We start from the raw sequence: 18,934 nt of genomic DNA, 5'->3' as shown, positions 1-18,934 counted from the left end.
TTTTGTGCAGTTACAGAAAGGGCTTTATTCGTTGGTATGATATCTACAGTTCATGCGTCGGTGATAGTACAGGTTTTTTTGGGTTTTTGTTTCTATAGTGTTAGCATGCAGTTTAAATGCGGAGGGTTTGGATGACCGCTTCAGCTTTGCAGGTCATCTCCAAAGCTCAGCTGCCCCTTTGGTTCTCAAACTAAACCGTCCAAGGAACCAAGTTGGGTGTTTTTGGTGAATTCAGATGTGCTGCAGATGCACATGTCACTGTGATTTTGGTTGGTTTTTTTTAAATTGGGAGACCCTGGTTGCCTGGGCAGGGAGAGAGCTGGGAGCCAAGCTGGTGGGTGGGATGAAGCTGGGTGTGGGGGGGCTCCCCAGGCAGCCGGGGGTGACGGCACCGGCAACTGCTCCATCCCTCACCCCCGGTCCTGCCCTGAAGCAGTGGTCTGGGAGGAAGATGTGAGACACCCCCCTTGGCCACGGTCCACGAACAGGCTGTTTCTCGGAGTGTTTCTCTCTAACCTCAGCAGCTGACAGCTGCTCAGCAGCAGCAGGAAAGGTTTCTCTCCTTTATCTCTGGAGCAGGAGGCTGACGGAAGGGGGGAAAAAGGGATGAGAAAGAGTGGATTTGTTCTTCCCCATGCTAGGTTGAGGGATGCTGGCAGCCAACATATCTTTAACCCTTTACTCATGCAGCTCCCAACTTCCCGGATGCTCCTCCCAGTGACCACTGGTGAGTCACTTTAGATCCTCCGGTTCTGCAGGACCCACACCTGAACCCCTCCCCGCTGGGGTCGGATGCTCCGTGCCATGTTTCGGAGGTGGGATGAGCTCTCCCCCATCCCCGCTGCATCCCACCCAAACCAGGGGAGAAGGTGAATGGGGGTGCAGCGCTTTGGGGGGTGGCTCTGGTGGGGTCAGAGGGGGAACGGAGCCGGGACCTGTCCCACCCTGCGTGGTCGGAGAGCCGGGAAGAGGGAGCGTTCGGGGAAGAATGGCTCCTGCCCACCCGCGTGGGCTGGTGTTGAAGTACCCTTATTGCACTATTGCGGAAGCCAAGTCAAACTGTCAAGCTGCATTAAAATGGGAGTGAGTGTCTCCCCAGGAACGGGGGAGCCAAGTCCTGAGGATGGGGAGGGGGCCGGGCTAGATCTCGATGATGGTGGCACGCCGCAGGCACAGCGGGGCGTCGGGGGGCACCGCGTTTCGCTTGATCTCGTTCCCGTCGAGCCGCAGGACCTGGAGCCTGGAATAGTTCATGACGTCCACCACGGTGCAAAAGCTGCTGATGGAGAACTCTGCGGGGGGAGAGAAGACAGAGAGCTGAGCACCGGCTTTGGCCCTGGCTCTAACCTTTGCGATGTGACTGATCTTTGGGGAGTGAGAAACGTCAAGGGGGGCTGCTCTGGAGATGGATCTGAGGGTACCGACCTCCGAGAGCTGGTTTATGTTAAGGTGGGCAGGAAAAAAATGAAAGCACCGCCAAATCACCAATTATTCCTGCAATTTCGACTCGACACCCTCCGCTCTTAAGCTAAAAGAGTAACTGATGCTCCTAGCTGCAGTCAGAAGGAGCCTGTGAGCTTCTGCCTGTTGAAGGGTTTGGAAGTGGTGGCAGTGCCTGGTGTCTGCTGCCTTTGCCCGGCCTGGCTGGAGCGCTCGTAGGAAAAAAGCTGGGTGGAGTCAGAGGAAAAACATTGCTTTTTATTTGCAACAGCTTTTGTGAGGCTTTGTACGCTGCAGCCTCCAGCCCTTGACTTCCCCCCGGTCACCGTGGGACCACCCAGGCAGCGTGTCCAGGACATCCCTGTCCCCATCCCGTGTCCAGGACATCCCTGTCCCCATCCCATGCCCACAGACATCCCCTCTCCCTTCATCTGCCACCCGCTGCTGCCAGCACCAAGGCAGGGAAACTCCAGCCCAGTCCGGCCTGGGTTTGGAGGGAAGAAAAGGAGCAAACTCCAAAAATTTTGTGCAGGATTTGGGAGAGAAGCGACCGACTAGAGGGCAGCAAAGCTCCAGGCCGGGATGCTGCTGGGGAAGGCAGCGGGGTGCTGGGGGACCCCTGCGCCCACAGACCGGGGGTTTGGGGGGCTGCAAGCCCTGTGGTGTGCGGGGAGGTAAGCGGGGACCTCCCGGTATGGCTGGAGGGGCACGATCCCGGCCCTGGTACCCCCTGGGGTGGGATGTGCCCCCCCACACCCCCCAAAGAGGTTGGTGCTGCACCGACGTGGACCCGCAGCCCCTCGCTCCTGGGGGATGCTTGAAAGGTCAGCGGCAAAACCTGCAGCTGGAGGAGAAACTGCTGTAAAGCCTGAACGGCTCCACGGTGGTTTCATGGCATTTGTGGGCAGACGTTAACAGCTACAAATTTTGAAAGCAAACATTTGGGGATCTGTTCTTGTTTTTGTGTTTCTGTCGGTTCCCCGGTGCGGGGTTGTGTGTTTCCCCTGCAACAGCTGATGGCTGCACTGACACATCCCCGTCCCCATCCCAGGTTTGTTCAGGGGCTCCAGCACCGCTCCGGGAGGGTCCTGCCCTTGGGGCCTGGCAGGTGAGAGCAGCAAGCCTGGATTTTTCCAGGACATTGCTTGGGGTTTTTTTTTTCCCCAGCTTATTTTTATAAATAGCAGCCCCAGAACAATCTGTTCCTTTTATTTATTTGTGTATTAAGTGAAGTGAATTTTAGTCCTGGCAGAAGATGCTGCGTTGATGGCTCTAATAACTAAGAGCTCCCGTCTGTCCCAGCCCCAGCAAGGATGTGCCTCTTGGCTGCAGACCATGACCCTTGGGGGGGTTTGGGGCCATGGGCTGTGCCGCTGCCCTGCGAGGTGGGGAGGGAGGTGGGCAGAAGGGACTGGAGAAAGGGGCTGCACTGACCCCAAGCTCTGCAGACTGCCGGGGTACATCCCTGTCCCCTGCATTAGCACTGGCCAGGGTGATGTGTGTTCCCACGTGCAGTGACCGTGGCTGTGGGGACCCCCCCACCTCTGTCCATTCTGTCAGTGACCCCCCAGCCTGTGTGCAATGCCAAACTAAAGCCATAGTTCTTTCCCCAGGTTGTGCATCAGCTTCTACCCACAGCTGGTTTCTGGCATCTCTAACCAGAAGGTGCTCAGGCTTCTGCTAAATGCTCAGTAAAACCAGTGCAATGGCTTTGTGGATCACACAGGAGTGTTCAGAGCTGAGAGCCTCTCAGCTCCGGGTGTGTTGGGACACAACAGGCCCCATTCCTGCCTTGCTCAGGGCCACCTAGAAGTCTCCCAAATTCCAGCTTCCTGCTCAAACCATTAGCCCAGGTAGTCTCCTGCGGGGAAGTATAGGTTCTGCATCCCCACCTCCCCATCCCTCTATTGCACCACCATCCCTCGCACCACCGCGCTTTGGTTGACGCGTTTCTGCTCACCGTTGATTTGGTTCCCTTGAAGGTAAAGGTTCTCGAGGTTGGTGTTGACCCGGGGGATCTTCTGGAGCCTGTTGTAAGAAAGGTCCAGCTCAAGGATGCTGCTGCTGTTGAAAGTGTTGGTAGAGAGACCTTGATTTGTCAGGCTGTTGTGGGACATCCGTACATAGAGCAGCTTGGGAGAGACCTTGAAATAGTCATCAGGGATGGCGTTGATGTAGTTGTACTCTAGGTAGAGCTGTTCCAAAGCCATTGGGAGCCCATCAGGGACTTTCCTGAGGTGGTTGTAGCTCAGATCAGCAAGGATCAAGGACTTGAGCCCTTTGAGGGATGCTCCCATCTCAAAAATGTAGTTGTGGCTGAGGTACAGGGCTGTGAGGTTCTCCAGACCCTCCAGAGCATTGGAGGGGACCTTGGAGATCTGATTGTAAGACAAGTGGAGCTCTCTCAGAGACCGGGGCAAGGGGTTGGGCATCTTGGTTAGGTTGTTGTTGTTCATGTACAACCTCTCCAGGTTTTTGAGCTTGGCAAAGACCCTCTTGCCCATCTTCTCACTGCTGATCTGGTTGTTGTGCAGTGCGAGCCATTCCAGCTCCGTGGCGTTGTCGAAAGCCCCCTCTTGGATGGCGGTGACCTGGTTGTTCTGGAAGTAGACGTATTTCATCCGGGAAGGCACGAAGGGCAGGTACCTCAGGTTACGGGTGTCACAGTACATGGCTGACGAGAAGTTAGGGGGGCAATCACACTCTTGGGGACATTGCCAGGAAGGGGCTTGCTGAGGTTCGGGGCCGGGCCCTACCTCCGTGTCTGGAGCTGGGAGGTAAGAGTACACGTAAGGGGTGTTCTCATCCTCATAGTAGGGCATGTAGTTATAGGAGGACATGCGGGACTGCCGCATGTAGTACTGTAACCAAGCCATGTCTTCTTCTTCATTGTACTGGCCCAGGGAGGCTCCGCAGAGCCCAGCGATGATCAGGATGGTGGCCCAATGCATGGTGCTGATGCTGGAGGGACCTGGGTGGGGGGGAAAAATGGGGAGGAAACCATCAGCAGTGTCAGGTCTGATATAAGGGCTAGAGGCAGGTGAACAGGCACCCCGAGGCCTGGGAAAGCAGCGGGGTTGGATGTGGTTGCAGCCCTGCATGGGGTTGGAGGCAGTTGGCAGCAGAGCTGGAGAACCAAGGGGACCTGAGTGAATCCTACCCAAAAAAAATGCAGCTGCAGACATGTCCCCTGTTTGCAGTTACCTGATCTTTCCTCTTTTCACCTCAGGCCTGTTAGTAACCTCCATCCCAGTGGATATTTGCTTGCAAAATCTTTACTTATGGGTATTTCTGTTACAACTGAGTCGAGGATGGAGATATGGGGAACACGGTCCCAATTTGTGTAAGGTGATGCAGCTCTGCCCCAAGGTGCCTGGGATTCACCTGTACTGGCTCTGCACGGGAGGGAGGAGAAAGGACTCGGCCACTCTCCGGCCAAGCAGAGGAGAGCGGTAGCTGCGAGAACAGGTTGATGGAGCTCAAGGCATGTTTCGATGGAGCTATATTTATGCTACACTCGCTGGCGACATAATTTGCTGTGGGTTTCATCCAGCTCTCCCTTCCCCCACGAAAATGCAGGATGCTCATGCTGCTTGGGACTGATGTAAATCCTGGTAAACAAGTTCTGGCTTATTTTTGAAACTAAACCACTTTCAATCTTAGATTTCCTGAGCTCAGCCCTGACACAAAAAGGGGCAGCATCTGCCGGCCCCTCGAGGCCAATGTGACCAGGGAGAGAATGAGCCATCACCAGACCTGGTGCTCGGACCCTGCTTGTGAAATTCAGCCTGCCGAGGGTGGATGTCCAGAAGAGAGCAGGGCTGAGGGTTCAGAGCAAGGCAAACCTGTCCCCAAGCCCCTTGGCTTGGCGTGGGCTTCCCAGCCGCCCCGTGCCGTGCCCAGAGCGGTGTGCCGGCACGCCGCGGTGCCGAAGGCAGGAGGACTCCAGCTACAGCCGTTCATCCTGACTCCTCATCTCGGTGCTAAAGGAGAACGCAGAGTGGCCTGGAGCAAAGCATCTTGAAATGCCTCCAGGAAATACACAGGGCCATGCTGTTCGGAGGGGGAGAGGAGTCATTCCTGCCTGCTGGCTCCTATATACGTGGCTGGAAGCACAGGGCTGTGGTGCTGCCGGTGCATCGCTGCCAGCTCCGCTCTGGCAGCCTCAGCGTGGGCAATGTGCAATGCATGGGCCAGCGTCCCTCCTCGCTGTGGCCGTGGGGTCACCCGATGGAACCTCACCGCGTCCCCATCCCGCAGCGAGGAGGGGACATCTCGCCCGGCAGACAAAGAGGGCACAGTTTGCTCTGAGACAGCGGCTGCCCTGCCACCGAGGCACCCTGGCAGGCTGCTCACGCTGGAAGAAAGGAGGGATTGAGATGGTGGCGGGCAGGCATGGCTCCCTCGCTTTCTCCTTCTCTCCCTCCTTCCCTCTCCGCATGCTCCTGCAGCCGAGGGGCAGATAAGACGTGGTCCTCTGTGCAACAGGGGAGCTTGGCAGTCGCAAAGAAGTTTCTTCTCCTCCTCCCGCCTGCTCCAGGGCACTCTGCCTGCTGAAATACCAGAGCCGCCCTGCTCTGCGCAGGGGCTTCTCCACCCATGCAGAGCTGCTTGGCAGCCCCTTCTCAGGGGGCCCCTCTGTGTGGGGCAGCACCGAACCAGGGGGTCCCTCCACTTTTTTTAGTGCTCCCCTTCAACATACTGGTAACCCCAGAGCCTGTCCTCAGCAGACACCGCTGCCCCCCGCTTCATTCGAAGGTTGCTTCTCCCCTCCCCAGTGGGCTTCAGCCCAGTTTTAGGGGTGGGATCTGAGCTGAGCGAGCCGGCCACGAGATCCGTGTCATCTCCTGGTCCCCACGCTCCTGTGCCAGAAGCTGCCGGGCTAATGGGGTCAGCTCCTCGCCCCGAGACGGAGCAGGTTTTGGAACAAGAGGCTTCACAGTCTGTGGTCAACCACAGACTCTGCCCATTGCCCCCCATCGCCGCTGTGCCAGGCGTGAAACCATCTCCCCCTTCCCCTGCAACCCGGCAGACGGGACGGGCAGAGCCGTGCCAGGCAGGGGGGCAGCGAGTTGGCACTGCCCGCACCTGGGTCTCGATGGTTTTAGGTGTCCAGCTCCCGGCCAAGTGGGCAAGGAGCTGCCAGAGGGGCAAGAGATGTGGGTAGCAGGAGAGAACTTCCCTGCCACGGCAGCTCAGGAGCGCTGGCATTCGAGCTGTGCCACCCGTGTCGCTGGCATGTGCTTCGCGTGGCAGCCGCCCGCCCGCCGAGGCAAGGGTATGGAAATCAGGCTTCAAAAAAAAAAAAAAAAAATCATAATAAATATAGAGAAGGACTTACCGAGCTAAGAGCCTCCTTTTCAAAGCCTCGCTGCTCTTCTCTGGGATCTCCCGTGTGTCAAGCAGCATGTGAGTGTGTCTCCCAATTTGCAAAGGCTGGTGCCCGCCCTAGATCCCAGATCAAATATTGTGCTTGCAGGTCACGGGCTCGGCAGGTTTTTTTGGGGAGTGACCTCCCAGCAGCAGCCAGTTTGCAGGAGAGACTGAAGAGACCCTAATGCTGCCTGGCGTTATAAATAACCTGCTTTTTCTTTCCTCCCTCTCTCTCTCTCTCTCTCTCCCGTCTTTTCTCATAGGAGTGTTGGCACTTTTCAGGCTCTCTCTGTTTAACGAGTTAGTGGAATCGGGGATGTTGTTTTTAAAAGGGCTGTTGTTAGGTCTCCTGTGTTTCTCATCAGGAAACGATGAGGAGGCCTCTGGACAGATTAAAAAATATCTGATTTTGAGGCGCTGAGGATGCGATTCTTAGGGAGAAGCGAGAAATTATCTTTAACTTTTGTAGTACCAGAAGAAGAGACGTTAGTGCCTGCTCTGCCTGCAGCCTGGGCTTCTTCCCCAGGAAGCCTCAGTTTATGCAGTCCTGCTATTAAATATTTAGGATAAACATTTCCATGAACGATAAGGCTGCAGCATCCAAGGTAAATAAATTGCCTACCAAAGGGCCACTGTGACAGCAGGAATTCATCTTCAGCTTGGCAAGAGAGAGATGCCAAGCTGGCATTTCTGCTGGCTGTGCCCATCCGACCGGGATGGGGGTGTCCATGCCCCCGAGGTTGACCCGGGAGTGGGTATGGGGGGACAGGGCAGGGAAGCGGGTGCCGAGGGTCACCCCATGGTTGGGCAGAGACACGAGAACTTGCAGCTCTCCCTGCCACAAGGCTCATTGCCTCCCAGTGCCAGCCTTGACCTGGGGGGTTCCTGCAAAGCGGGGGAGCGGTGGGTGCTGTCACAGCCCCCCCCCCCCAGTCCCCATCCTGGCTCTCTGTGCACTTGAGCTTTGGAGACAGCTCTTCCAGGGCTGTCGAAGCATTTCCTCCAGCAAGGCAAGGAAAGGAGGAGCCCTGACTGCCCATTGCCATCCCGTGCCCAGCTCCAGCAGCACGCCCAGGTCCTCCCAGGAGCCTGGAATTACTTAGTGAAGCTCAGCAGGTGCCAGACTCCCTCCAGGCTTCCTTTCTCCTTGCTTTCCATTGAAATTTCCGGGCCAAAGCTTCCTTTTCCCCTGGGGAGCCTTGCAAAGATCCTTATCGCTCCAAAGGTCCTTGTTGTAAGGAAGGGGGAATGCTCAGGGTGGTTGGCAGCCGGGGTTGCGAAGGACACGCTGTACAGTGGGGACTTTGCCAGAAAGCCGGTCTATTTGGGAAGGAAGAGTGTGCCTGGAAAGCACAGCTCGCTGCACCGCAGCATGGGGCCGGGATCTGCAAGGAGAGAGAGGATTCAGAGAAAGCCTTGCCTTCGAGTGGGAAAAGAGGGCGGGGGAGGGGGGTGTGTGCTGCCTAAAAGGAGATAAAACCTTTCTAGAATGGGGTAGGGGCTTTCATTCGGTTGGTAGCACCTCTTCTTGCCCATCAAGCATTGCCGTGGCAGCTTGCAGCGGCACGGGGGAACTGGAGAAGGGCTCTCACCGTGGGCAGGGAGGTGGTTCAGGGCTCTGGGCTGATGCGGAGAATGACCCCGCTTGGAGGGATTTCTTCCCGCTGCCGCGGAGCTCTGTTCCAGGGAAAATGGTGGGGAGGATAGTGGCAGCCAGTAACATCTGCTGCTCGGCGCTCGGACGGTGTCAACCAACGTCACATCTCTGGCAGCTCGAGGTGTCCTAGTGGCCAACAGCTCAGAGGCTTTCACAGGGCTTGGATGTTTTTCTGGAAAAGCAAACTGTCCCCAGCTAGGTTAGATAAGGAGTGTGGCCTCTCCATCTTCTGGAATTTAAAAATATTCATGACCCAGGATGTGCATCCTTTGGGGGAGGCTGTTCCGCAGCACCCGTCAGGGTCCGGCACCTGCTGTGGGTGCTGAGGAACCCTACATAAGCTGGTTCCGAATGGCACCATTGCCCATGGCCACATCCCCCTTTCCCAGCCTAAACCACAGAATAACAACATGCTTAAGCTCAGTTTCTATGTTCCCCGCAGTCACCAGGGCTTTCTGTTGAATCTCATTCTGACCAGTTTAGGACTATCTCAGGGAAATGAAAATTTACTGTTTAAAGAACCACATATGTCTTTTTTTCTCCATCCAGCCTTGAAATCTCATGCTCCAGGTGGCCAGCACCTCCCAAGCTGCTAGCAGGGCTCTCATGCTTGGTCCGTTTGCCTGGTGTGACGTGGGTGTTGGTAAGACCTCGGTGCTACTGCTCATTTCAGGCCAGTGCAAAACAGCTCCTCTCTGTTCCCAAGTGACTTCCATGAAGCTTTTTCAACATCTCCTCCTATAAACCCCTCTTCCTTATTGCTGACAGTTCAAAGAAAGCTCTGAACTGGTGACAGGAGCTGGGAACATGCTGTCCTGCTTGCTCCAAGCCAATGGTCCCTATCACTGCCTAATCTCATCCGGAGCAGTTGCTCCAATGGTCGCAGTCTGCATCTCATCAAGGCCAGACAGATGCCTGTATTGGTTTGCTTTGGTTTTCTAACCCAAACTGATGTTAAGAGTGTCTATTTTGGTTGGGTTTGTTCCAGTTGTTTTGATCAAATCCTCTTGAATTTTGCATTTGAAACCACTGAATCTGGCCTGCGTTTGCCTTTAATTTGCAAAACCTGCGCTCGGAGCCGGGAGCACTGTCTTCTCTGTGGATGGACACGGGTTTGTCAGGATGCTTTTGGCACAGGGACTGAATGCTTCACAGCATAACAAAGAAAAGTCTCCGATGCTCTTGCTAAGGCTAAAGCTCGTTCTGCCTGGATGAAAGGAGAACTATTAAACCTACCATGGGCATCCAAAAACAGCGACTGTCAGAAGCACAGCTACTTCTGAGCAGCTTCCCTTTTTACTCATGGAAATGTTATTTCTGCCTCTTCCACATTTCCAAGAAGTTTCAGCTCTGCTGGAGCTGTTGGCTGCTCTGTCCTCCCACTCATGCTATTTTCTTTAATTTCCATGGCCCTCCCTGTCCTGGGAGGGGGTTACCAGTCCCGCTGGGCTCAGGGTGCTTGAAGACAGGGCTGCTTGTGTAGCAATCTCACCATACCCTGCCCTGGCTGCCTGGCAGGTCCTGCAGGTCCCTTCCTAGACCTTGTCTTTAAAGGCAGATCCCTGAAGGGTGAAGGTCCCAGCTGCTTTTTTAAGGGACTCCAGTGACAAGAGTCCAAGCAGGAGCCAAGGAGACCTTGTCCCTTGGTATCTCCAGCTTTGCTCAGGCAGGGTGGGTGGAAACGCGTGGGGCATCGCCTGCAGAGCCTGCGCGGTGGAGAGGCCCATGAAGCCACGATCCAGAGCCCCTTCTTTGCATCAGGCCTCCTGACAAGGCTCGTGCTACAAAAGCCTGAGCAGAAAGGCTTTGGAGCCAGTGCCTGGAGGTCTGTGGCTTCCAGGTTTGCATGGTCTTTCTGGATGTTTGCAACCAAACCTCCTTTTCCTCGCTGGTTCTGGCTCTTTCCAGCCTTTGTAAAACATGGAGAAACTTCTTATGCGGGCATCAGCAGCGAGTGCCCTTCTCCAGGTACCTCTGCATTGCTCCATCCCACCGTGCCGTGCCGGGAACCCTCTCCTTCTAATCGTGCCCCAAAGCGAGAGCGCTGGTGTCTGCAGGGTGGCTTGGGCTCCCCTGTGCCTGGGGGGGCAGCCCCATGGCTTTCAGAGCAGTTATCATCTCGGATGGCCCCCTCCCAGGGCTGTGCTGCTCCTTTTCAAAGGGCTCTGCTGAAAACAAACTCACCTGGAAGCCTCCACCTGATTTCCAAGGACAGCCAAAATACGAGCAGGCAGTGGAAAGGCAGGCAGGGAAACGGAATCCTTAGGGGGTGCAGGCAGTGGATGAGGAGGAGCAGGGATCATCGGGTCCCTTTGGGCTCAGCCTTGGCTGAGCCGGGCGGAGGGAACACGCTCAACATCTGGCAAATGTCTGCACTGGGCGGCTGCAGCCTCCTCTCCAAAAATGCAAAGGTCAGCGTGGAAGGGCAGGGCAAACCCTCCCTCGACCTCCCTTCTCACCCCGGCCTCCCTTTTCCCTTTTTTCTTTTTTAGCGTTACATTCTTCAGCCCAAACAACATTCTTGAATCGAGATTTGAGGCAATCTGGAGGGAGTCGGTCACTCGGAGACAGCGCGACTGCCAAGCGAGCCCCGGGGCTCTGCTGGAAACTCTGACGCGGGTGCAGGGTGTCGGGGCGATGCTCTCACCACAGCTCCCGTGTGTCAGCAAGGTCCGATGCTCCCGGGGCTCCTGGGGTCATCCCATTTCCATGGGAAGTGCTTCAAAGCTTCCCTTACGTGCAGCAAGCTGCAAGGGCTCAGCCCAGGCTTTCCCTGGCTAGAAATGGGATGAGAGGCAGCCCTTGGCCGGGAATCCTCACCCGCTGTCTGCTCCCCTCCTCTCCCTCCCGCAGGACACCTGGGGTCGTGAAAGCGGTGGCCGGCGGCAGCCCCGCTCGCTCACTTGCATCCCACTCCCCAGCCTCAGCTGCTCCGTGCCATGGGGCTCCGAAAAAGAGCCTGCACCGGAGAACTACCTTGGCACCAAAAATAAGGGGGGGGGTGTGCCAGCTCCCGGCCCCCACCCGTGTCCCCTTGCCGATGCTCTGTCCCCTACCCTGGACATGCTACGTGTACCCAGTGCCACCCCCAAGTGACACCCACCTTTGCGCTGTGCCAAGCAGCCCCACGGCCCCTCTCCCCGCGTCCTCGCTCATCCATCCCATCGTGGTCCAGCAGTGACTGGGGCTGGGCTGTGCAGTAGCCACAAGCAGCTCCTATTTGCCTCCAGATCTGTTGGGAGGGGGCACGGGGGAGGGAGAGCAAACCCCAAATTGCCCCTTACCCTCCCCAGCTACTGACTTGGCACGGCTGCCAGCGCTGGGAAATGCTAGTTTGGCTGGGGAAGCCTTTGCCCCATCCCACTGTAATTACAGGCTGCCTTAGGGGCTCTGGAGCCTCATGTAATAACTCCCTGGTCTCTCGGGGTCTGCGGGTTATTATGGGGTAGACTCAACCCTCCCAGCACCCAGACCCAGGAATGTCCCTGCAACTCGTTCCACAGCTCCCAGCCCTACGGACGTGGCTCTGGGTACCCAATGGTCTCAGCGTGTGTGCTCTCATCCCCCTCCCTGCAAACCCAAGATGCCAGATTTCTTAAATCTCCGTCTATGGGCTCCGGTGCCTCTCCCCTTGCAGCGTGGGTAGTGCCCCGGGCTGTGCTGGGAGAGGATGCCTCAGCACAAAGAGGGTTAGAGCTTATTACAATGACTGTAAAATGTGTTTGAAAAGGTTAAGTGCTTAATTTGGAACAGAGCTGGAAACTATGAAGTGTTTCCTCATCCCGTCGCTCCCTTGCCTGTCCCTAGATGTACGCTTTACAGCACTAACAGCTCCATGGCTAACGGAGGCTGGTTATGAGCACGGACTGAAATACCTTTGAGAGCCTCCGAGTTTTGCAGAGGAGCCAGGAGAGCAATTTGCACAAGATTAGCCAAGTGCAAATCCACTTGGGAGGACAGCGGGGGAGCTGCCAGCTGCAAAGATCACATAGTCCCGTCAGGTGTCACAGGCTTTGCTGCTGCCATAATTTATTGCCTGTGCCCGGGCTTGTGATGCAGATGTTTGCCCACGGCTGCGTGGCTATCGCTCGGTTCTGCTCGTGGGTATCACATGGTGTCGGGACCAAACCTGGCAGGATGCTGACACCTTCCCAGCCCCGTTTGTGGGACCGCCGTCCCCTGATCTGCTGCAGCCTGGCACAGGACCTGCCCCTGCTCCCCAGGGTGATGGATGTCCAAACCCAGAGCCCCTGTGCCCAACTATCGCAGGACAGAGCAGCTCCGCTGGGACACGGCAGCAGCTTGCTGGACCTTAGGAGGGGACAGGGGTATGGGAAGCCCCAGGACATTTGCCAGTGGTGATTGCTCTGTCCTTTGAGGCTGAGCAAGGTGTCCCGCCAGGACCTGGCTGCCTCACCCCTTCTTTCCCCACCGTAGCATCAAGGTAGCTCTGAAGGCTGCCAGGAGCTGGCTGCAGCTGTCCAAGGAACAGAAGGAAAAAATGCAGCGTTTCCTTGCTCAGAGCCTTGAATTCAGGTTTTCAAAGGCCCTTTGAATGCTTGGCTCCTCTCCGAAGCCTCCCAGCTCTCCTGAACAAACAGCAGGAGGGGACAGGTTCATTCCAGCCCATTGACTGAGGCTCCTGGATGGGGAAAATCTCACGTCATGTTTCCTACAAGCAGGGAGCCTCGGAGCCCTCTTGCAAAGCACTGAGGCCAAGAGTCGCATCTCTGCCTGTCCCCAAAGCCGTCCCCAAACCTGTCCCCCTGCCCCAGGTCTCTCCTCTCCAGCTTTGAGGGCTCAGTGCAGACCTCCTCCTCCTCCTCCTCCTCCTCGGCAAGCTTGGTACCCAAACCTCTCTGCAAACAGGGTTGCAGTCACACTGGGAGCCAAATATAAACCCATGTAAGATTAATAAATTATAACCAGCAGTCTGAGCTGCATCAGGCAGCAAACAAGGAGAGGGTCCTGGTGCACAGAGTCAAGCTGCTGGGGGTCCCTCCCAGCTCAGCAGGGACTGTCGGAGAGGAGCAGGGCAAATGTCCCCTGTCCCGGGGTGCCTTTAAAACCACACATCTATCATTGCTGTTAAATGATGATAATGGTCTTAAAATGCACAGCCTCCCAAATCTACTCCCGTTAGTGAAATGCAGCCAGCTCTGGGGTAGGAGCGGCAGAGCTGGTGGGCAGGGGGGTAAGGCAGGGATTGATCCTGTCCTCCCGTGCCTTCTGAAGCTGGGCGCATCCCAGAGCCCTGTGATGGGCACTCGAGCCTGCTGTCCCATGGCGTGCTCAGCCCTTCCCCAGTGCCTCGTGGTTTCCCCCAACTTCATGGATCGCCCCGGCTCTGGGAAGGTCACAGCACTGAACTCCCCTCCCAAACGGTGCGCGGGCTGTTTTTCTCTCTAAAGCATCTGAAATATGAAAAAAACCCTAAAGAAAAGCGAAACATCAGCTGCCTGGGAAAACCATTAGCGTTCCTGCCTGCTCCTGCCACCTGGCTTCCCGAACTAGCAAACAAATCAAAACGTCCCACTGCCCGGAGCCTCTTCACCCTGGCATCATTTCACCCAGAGCAGAGCCAAGCCCTGCCAGGGGCCACTGCAGCGAACCTCTGCCCTCCTCTGCCCTGGCTCCCATCGCCATGCTCGGGCCTTCTTCCGAGCTGCAAACACTCCTCCAGATTAAAGGCAGGCATGGTTTTCTTTTTTTTTTTTAAAGAAAAAAAAAAAAGCTTTGGAGATAAACAGGAGCAAGAGGCAGGGTGTGGGCGTTTGCTGCTTTCACTGCCGTTCAGCTGAATTGAGTTGTTTGGGGGAAACTTGGGGTCCTGGCAGTGCCTTCACAATTTAGGGAGATAAAAGGAGCATCTAGAAGGAGGTGGCATTGGAGGGACAAGACTGTCCCCTTGGGTTTGGGCTGGTGATGCTCTTCCCTGCCATGCCCCGGGCTCTGGGGCACATCCCTTGTGCCCCGTCCGCCTTTCCCGCCCGGAGGGTGGGCGCTGAGATGTGGATAATCCCCATGGCACGGTGCTGCAGCCCCATGGAGCGGGGCCAGGCAGGGGCCAGGGCGGTGAGGGGCTGCTGGGGGTCCGTGGGCAGACACAGCAGAGCTGGGGGTGGGCTGGGTGCTGCAGAGCTCACGCGGGTGCTGTCAGCCCATGAGCAATAATTAGCGATGATCAAAGCGGCTTCTTCCCGACAGCCCTGAATATGGATGCTTGGAAATCTCGACGAGTGTTCTGACTGCTGGCAGGGAGAAAATAACACCCGCTCCTACCTGTGGGCAAAAGCCTTGTGCAGGCAGATGTCTGCTGAGCTTCTCCCAGGACCCCCAGCCCCAGTGGGGTGATTTTGGGGGGGCTGGGGGTGATCGTTCCCATGGGCAGAGCTGTGCATGTGTCGCTGGTGTGCAGGGCATGGCGGGACTCTGCTCCCAGCCTGGCAGCGACCACATCTCCATTGCTGCACCTCTGCAAGTCAAGAAGAGAGAGTTAAGGAGACTAAGGAGTCTGGCAGCTCCTCGGGGACTGGAACAGGCTGAGAAATGCGACGGTGCAGCTGCTGAGCCACCCCAGCCTGCGATTCAGCCCCTCCTGCACTGAGCCGGGGCTGTCCCCGCAGCCAGGGCACCCGTGTCCCTGCTGGGGGCTCTCTCCCGGGTTATCCCAGCGGAGCGTGTCGCTGCACGGAGCTGGCACTAACCCCCTGCACTCGAGTCAGAGGCTGGCAGACCTCTGCTCCTGTGCCCCTGCCTGCATTTCCCTCCTTGGAAGCGCCCGCAGCGGGAGGGTTGGATGAGACGTGCCCTGGCCACGCTACATGTGGTTTGATAAATTCTTGCTTTGTTTTCGTTCGATTTCCGCCGGCCCTCTCGAGGACAGTGTGTGCGGGCTGATCGGAGCAGGGATGGCTGCCAGCTGCCTCCACTCCATCATCCCCAGCAGAGGCACCAGTGGCTTCTCCTCCTGCCTTCGGGGTGCCTGTTCACGCTGGGAGAAGCTGTTTAGAGGACCCAGCTCCTCTCCCCTGCTGCCGCTGGCTGCAGCGGCTCTGTGGGTGTGCGAGGTGCCCCCCACGCTCTGCTCTGCAGAAACAAGCAGGAATCCATGGCAAACCCCTACCCAGCGCTCCTGGCCTCCTCCCAGCCTCAGCCTGCCGAGCAGAGGCAGCCAGAAAAGCCCTGTTCTCCCCCAAACTGGTTCCAGCAATTTGCCCGCTCCCCCCTCACCCCCTCCACTTGCTTAGGGCTTGCACCTCGGCTGCATCCCCATCTGCATGGCCCCCAGAGCCCCCCCCCCGGGTGTTTTTCTCCCCCCCTTCTCCCCTCCGTCCTTCCCTTCGCAATTGTGCAGTGGAGCACATTGTGTCTGGGAGCCCCCGGACCTCTCCCTGGCTCTCGGGCTCAGTTTTGTCTTTGCTTTCAAAGAGAGAGGGAAACCGCTGCTGAGCTGAGCCCGACAGCCGGCCCCGGCTGCTGCGGGAAGGTGCAGTGGGAAAAGGGGACGGCTGGTGCCTCAGGCATGGAGGGGAAAAGCTGAACCTGACCACGGGGTCCGGTTTTGGGGGTGCTCTCTGTGCGCCCACCACGTGCCCACTTTGCTGTCTGCAGGCAACCATCCTCTCAGCCGTCACATGCAAGCACGCCGTGCGAGCATCGCGCCGTGTCAGGGACACAGGACAGCCCCGGGGGCGTGAAAATGCTGGAGATGTTCCTGCATTTCCCTGCGAAGAGCCAGGCTGGTTGCTGCTCAGCCCCAAGCGTGGCGTTTGCTGCCCTCCTGGAGAAAGGCGAGGAGAGGAAAGGGGGTGCCCGAAGCAGGGCCAAGCTAAATACGGGGCTGAGAGGTAGGTGGGCTATTAGTCCCCAAGAGTAACCTCAGGGAAAACAGCTCCTGCTGTAAGGATTTCCTTCCTTTATTTATTTTTTTTTTTTTGGAGATTGCTCCAGCTCCCGCTCTCCCTGCCGACAGCCAGCTCCCTCCCGGCCGGCACCGCGCTGGAGGGAGGGGTTGGCTGCCTGTGGCTTTCTCCCTTTTCCCTGCAAGACCGAGATGCTGATGTGTAAGCTCTGGGTCTCTTTGGCTCCCCAGGTCCTCCATGGCTGAAGCAGCGGCTGCAGGGAGGAGGCAGCCAGGAAGCCGCCCCTATAGACGTAGCTATACTCCTCCAGGCTTCTGCATATACATTTCCACTGCTGTCTGCCTGTGCTGGAGCGGGAACGTGCGTCTCCGAAGCAGCACGGGGATTAATGGGCTGTCAGGAACAGGGCAGCTCTCGCCGCACCGTCCCTGTCCCAACCGGCAGCGGGTGCAGCCCCGGGACGGCCAAGCCCCGAGCCGGTTCTGCGCCAGCAGCTCCTCCGAAACATCCCAGCTCAAAGCAATTTTACAAGAAGCCTTCACTTCCAGGGAGTCTGACCTTTTCATTAATAAATCAGCTGTGTTATTGAACGCATGAATAATACATGATCACACCCAGCCCCATGCTAAGCTCTGTGTGTAAAATTTAATTAATCCTCTCACGTAACGCCCCCGAGGGCCGGTGATGAATGGTTACGCACAGCTCGGGCTGCCAGCGGTACCCGGCGATGGCTCCGGAGCATCCCAGCCCCAGCAGCCGCATCCCGCTCACCCCGGGGGGGGGTTCCCTCTAGCAATTTTTTTGGATGCTTCTTTCTCTGGGTGTTTTAAAGGGGAAAATTCCCCTTTGCTGTGGAGCTGCTGGAGGAAACCCCAGCAGCATCCTCTCACCAAGCATTTCCTCTGGGAAATAACATCGGCTTTTTCTTTCCCCGACCTTTTCCTGCTGTGGCTGTTAATAATGTGAAATCCTAAGTAAATGTCTCCATTCAGGTGTGTTTAACAGGAAACCATGAGCAAACATTGTCACCGCTGGTGCAGTCTCCAGGAGACCCCCAGGTATTTAAATGGGAACCGGCCCCAAAGATGGCCTTGATCCCAGCAAGGTCCTTCCCTCCAGCTGCTTCATGGGAGGAGTGGGAACGTGTTTTCTTGTTTTTAAACTCAACAAAAGCTTTGACCCTATGGACGGTGCCAGGGACAGTGTTCGTTTGACGCCGGGGGAGGGCTGTGCTCTTTGCTTCCAAGCTTTGCTGCTGCCCACCGCTCCAAGCGCTGGGGATATGGAGGGGGCTTCTGCAGGCGCTGCCTTGGCTCTGCCCCCCGAGGCAACGGGCCGGGGGTCTTGTAGGGGAAACCACAGCAGCCCGGGGTTAATTAGCAAGCAGCGCAACGAGGTCTGGTAGTGATTACACGCACCCTTTGCCAGGAAGCAGCTGCAAACTCACGTGGCTGGTGCGTGGGGGGGCGGCGAGCCCCTCCTGCCCTCCGGCAGACCCCCAGCTCAGCACTCTGCTTAGCACCCTGAAGCCTAAGCAGGATGGCACCCGCTGCCCCACGTCACGGGGCTGCCTGGGGCCACAGGTGCAAGCGGGAGGATTCGGGTGGGCAATGCGTGTGTCACCGGACCTGGGGGGCTGCGTGCGGGGGGACCCCAGTTTCAGGGGCACCCAGCCCCAGCTGCACCCCACGGCTCTGCCGGCTTTGCCGGGGTGCCGTGCGGTGCCGGAGATGGAAGTCAGCTCCCACGCTCTCCCTCTAGTGGACATGGCCCGTGGGTTGGCGGGGGGGGGGGGTGCTGGGGGCCCCACTCGGCTCCTGGTGCTCCGTCAGCCACGGTGCCAGGAGGTGAATGTGCCGTGGGCTTTTTTGGCACGTCGGCACAGGCGCTTGGCGATGCTCCTGCTGTCCCTGCTCCCGGCTGACTTCGGATGCAACGGTGCGGCTGGGAAAGGATGGAGCGCTTCACGCGCGGCCGTCGCTGCTGGGAGAAGGGATGCGGGTGTCATTGGGAAGAGGATGGGATCACGCAGGGGCTCCGAGATGGGTTTCGGAGCTGGCGTGGGCTGGCACCGGTCCCACCGATACTGGGGAAAGCTCTGCCTGCTTCCACCAGCTGAGGAGCCGACCCCTGGTCGCTACCTCCCCGCACCCAAGCATGCGGCGTTTCAGCGAATGTGCTGAAAAATAAACACGTTTCCTTATAGCTCCACATGCACAAATGTTACCCTTGGCTGCACGCAAGGGGCCAGCTGCTCTGGGACTGAAGGAGCTTTTGTTGGGGAAATGGCTGCAAGAGTAATTTGAAAACTCATTCTAGGTTTCTCTTCCTGCCTCCTTCTCCCAACCTTTCCCTGGCCGGCAAAGATGATCCTGGGCAATTTACAGCTCTGTCCCACGGCTGCAGGCTGCACGGCTCAGGGAGCATCCCCCTTCACTGGGGTAACCGCTGGAACCCAAGCCCCTGCACTGCAAGCTCCTTCCCAGCTTTTCTCCCTGCTCCCTGCGGGCTACGTACGCCCCAGGCTTCCTCTGCTCTCCCAGCCCTCCCAATTAAATCTTTCCAAGTGAGGTTGTCTTGAAGTGTCTGCAGCTTCAGA

At 57.3% G+C, this 18,934-nt stretch overlaps 2 protein-coding genes across 2 annotated transcripts in view; one reads left to right on the top strand and one right to left on the bottom strand.

Annotated features, from left to right (window-relative positions):
* Positions 1-7,073, bottom strand: FMOD (fibromodulin). The gene is made up of 3 exons (XM_075054683.1): positions 6,782-7,073; positions 3,401-4,411; positions 1-1,292 (listed from the first exon to the last, which is right to left on the bottom strand). The coding sequence occupies exons 2-3, from the start codon at positions 4,389-4,391 to the stop codon at positions 1,141-1,143; spliced, it is 1,143 nt and encodes a 380-aa protein (XP_074910784.1). The 5' UTR covers positions 4,392-4,411; positions 6,782-7,073; the 3' UTR covers positions 1-1,140.
* PRELP (proline and arginine rich end leucine rich repeat protein) overlaps positions 5,366-18,934 on the top strand; it is a 51,243-nt gene continuing 37,674 nt past the window's right edge. The window contains exon 1 of the mRNA XM_075054685.1: positions 5,366-5,372. The gene's annotated coding sequence lies outside the window, so the exon portion shown is untranslated. The remainder of the gene's footprint in view (positions 5,373-18,934) is intronic.

The sequence above is a fragment of the Buteo buteo genome, chromosome 23, assembly GCF_964188355.1.
Source record: "Buteo buteo chromosome 23, bButBut1.hap1.1, whole genome shotgun sequence".
NCBI lineage: Eukaryota > Metazoa > Chordata > Aves > Accipitriformes > Accipitridae > Buteo > Buteo buteo.
Note: the sequence above shows the minus strand (reverse complement) of the source record. Positions and strands in the feature narration are given on the sequence as shown.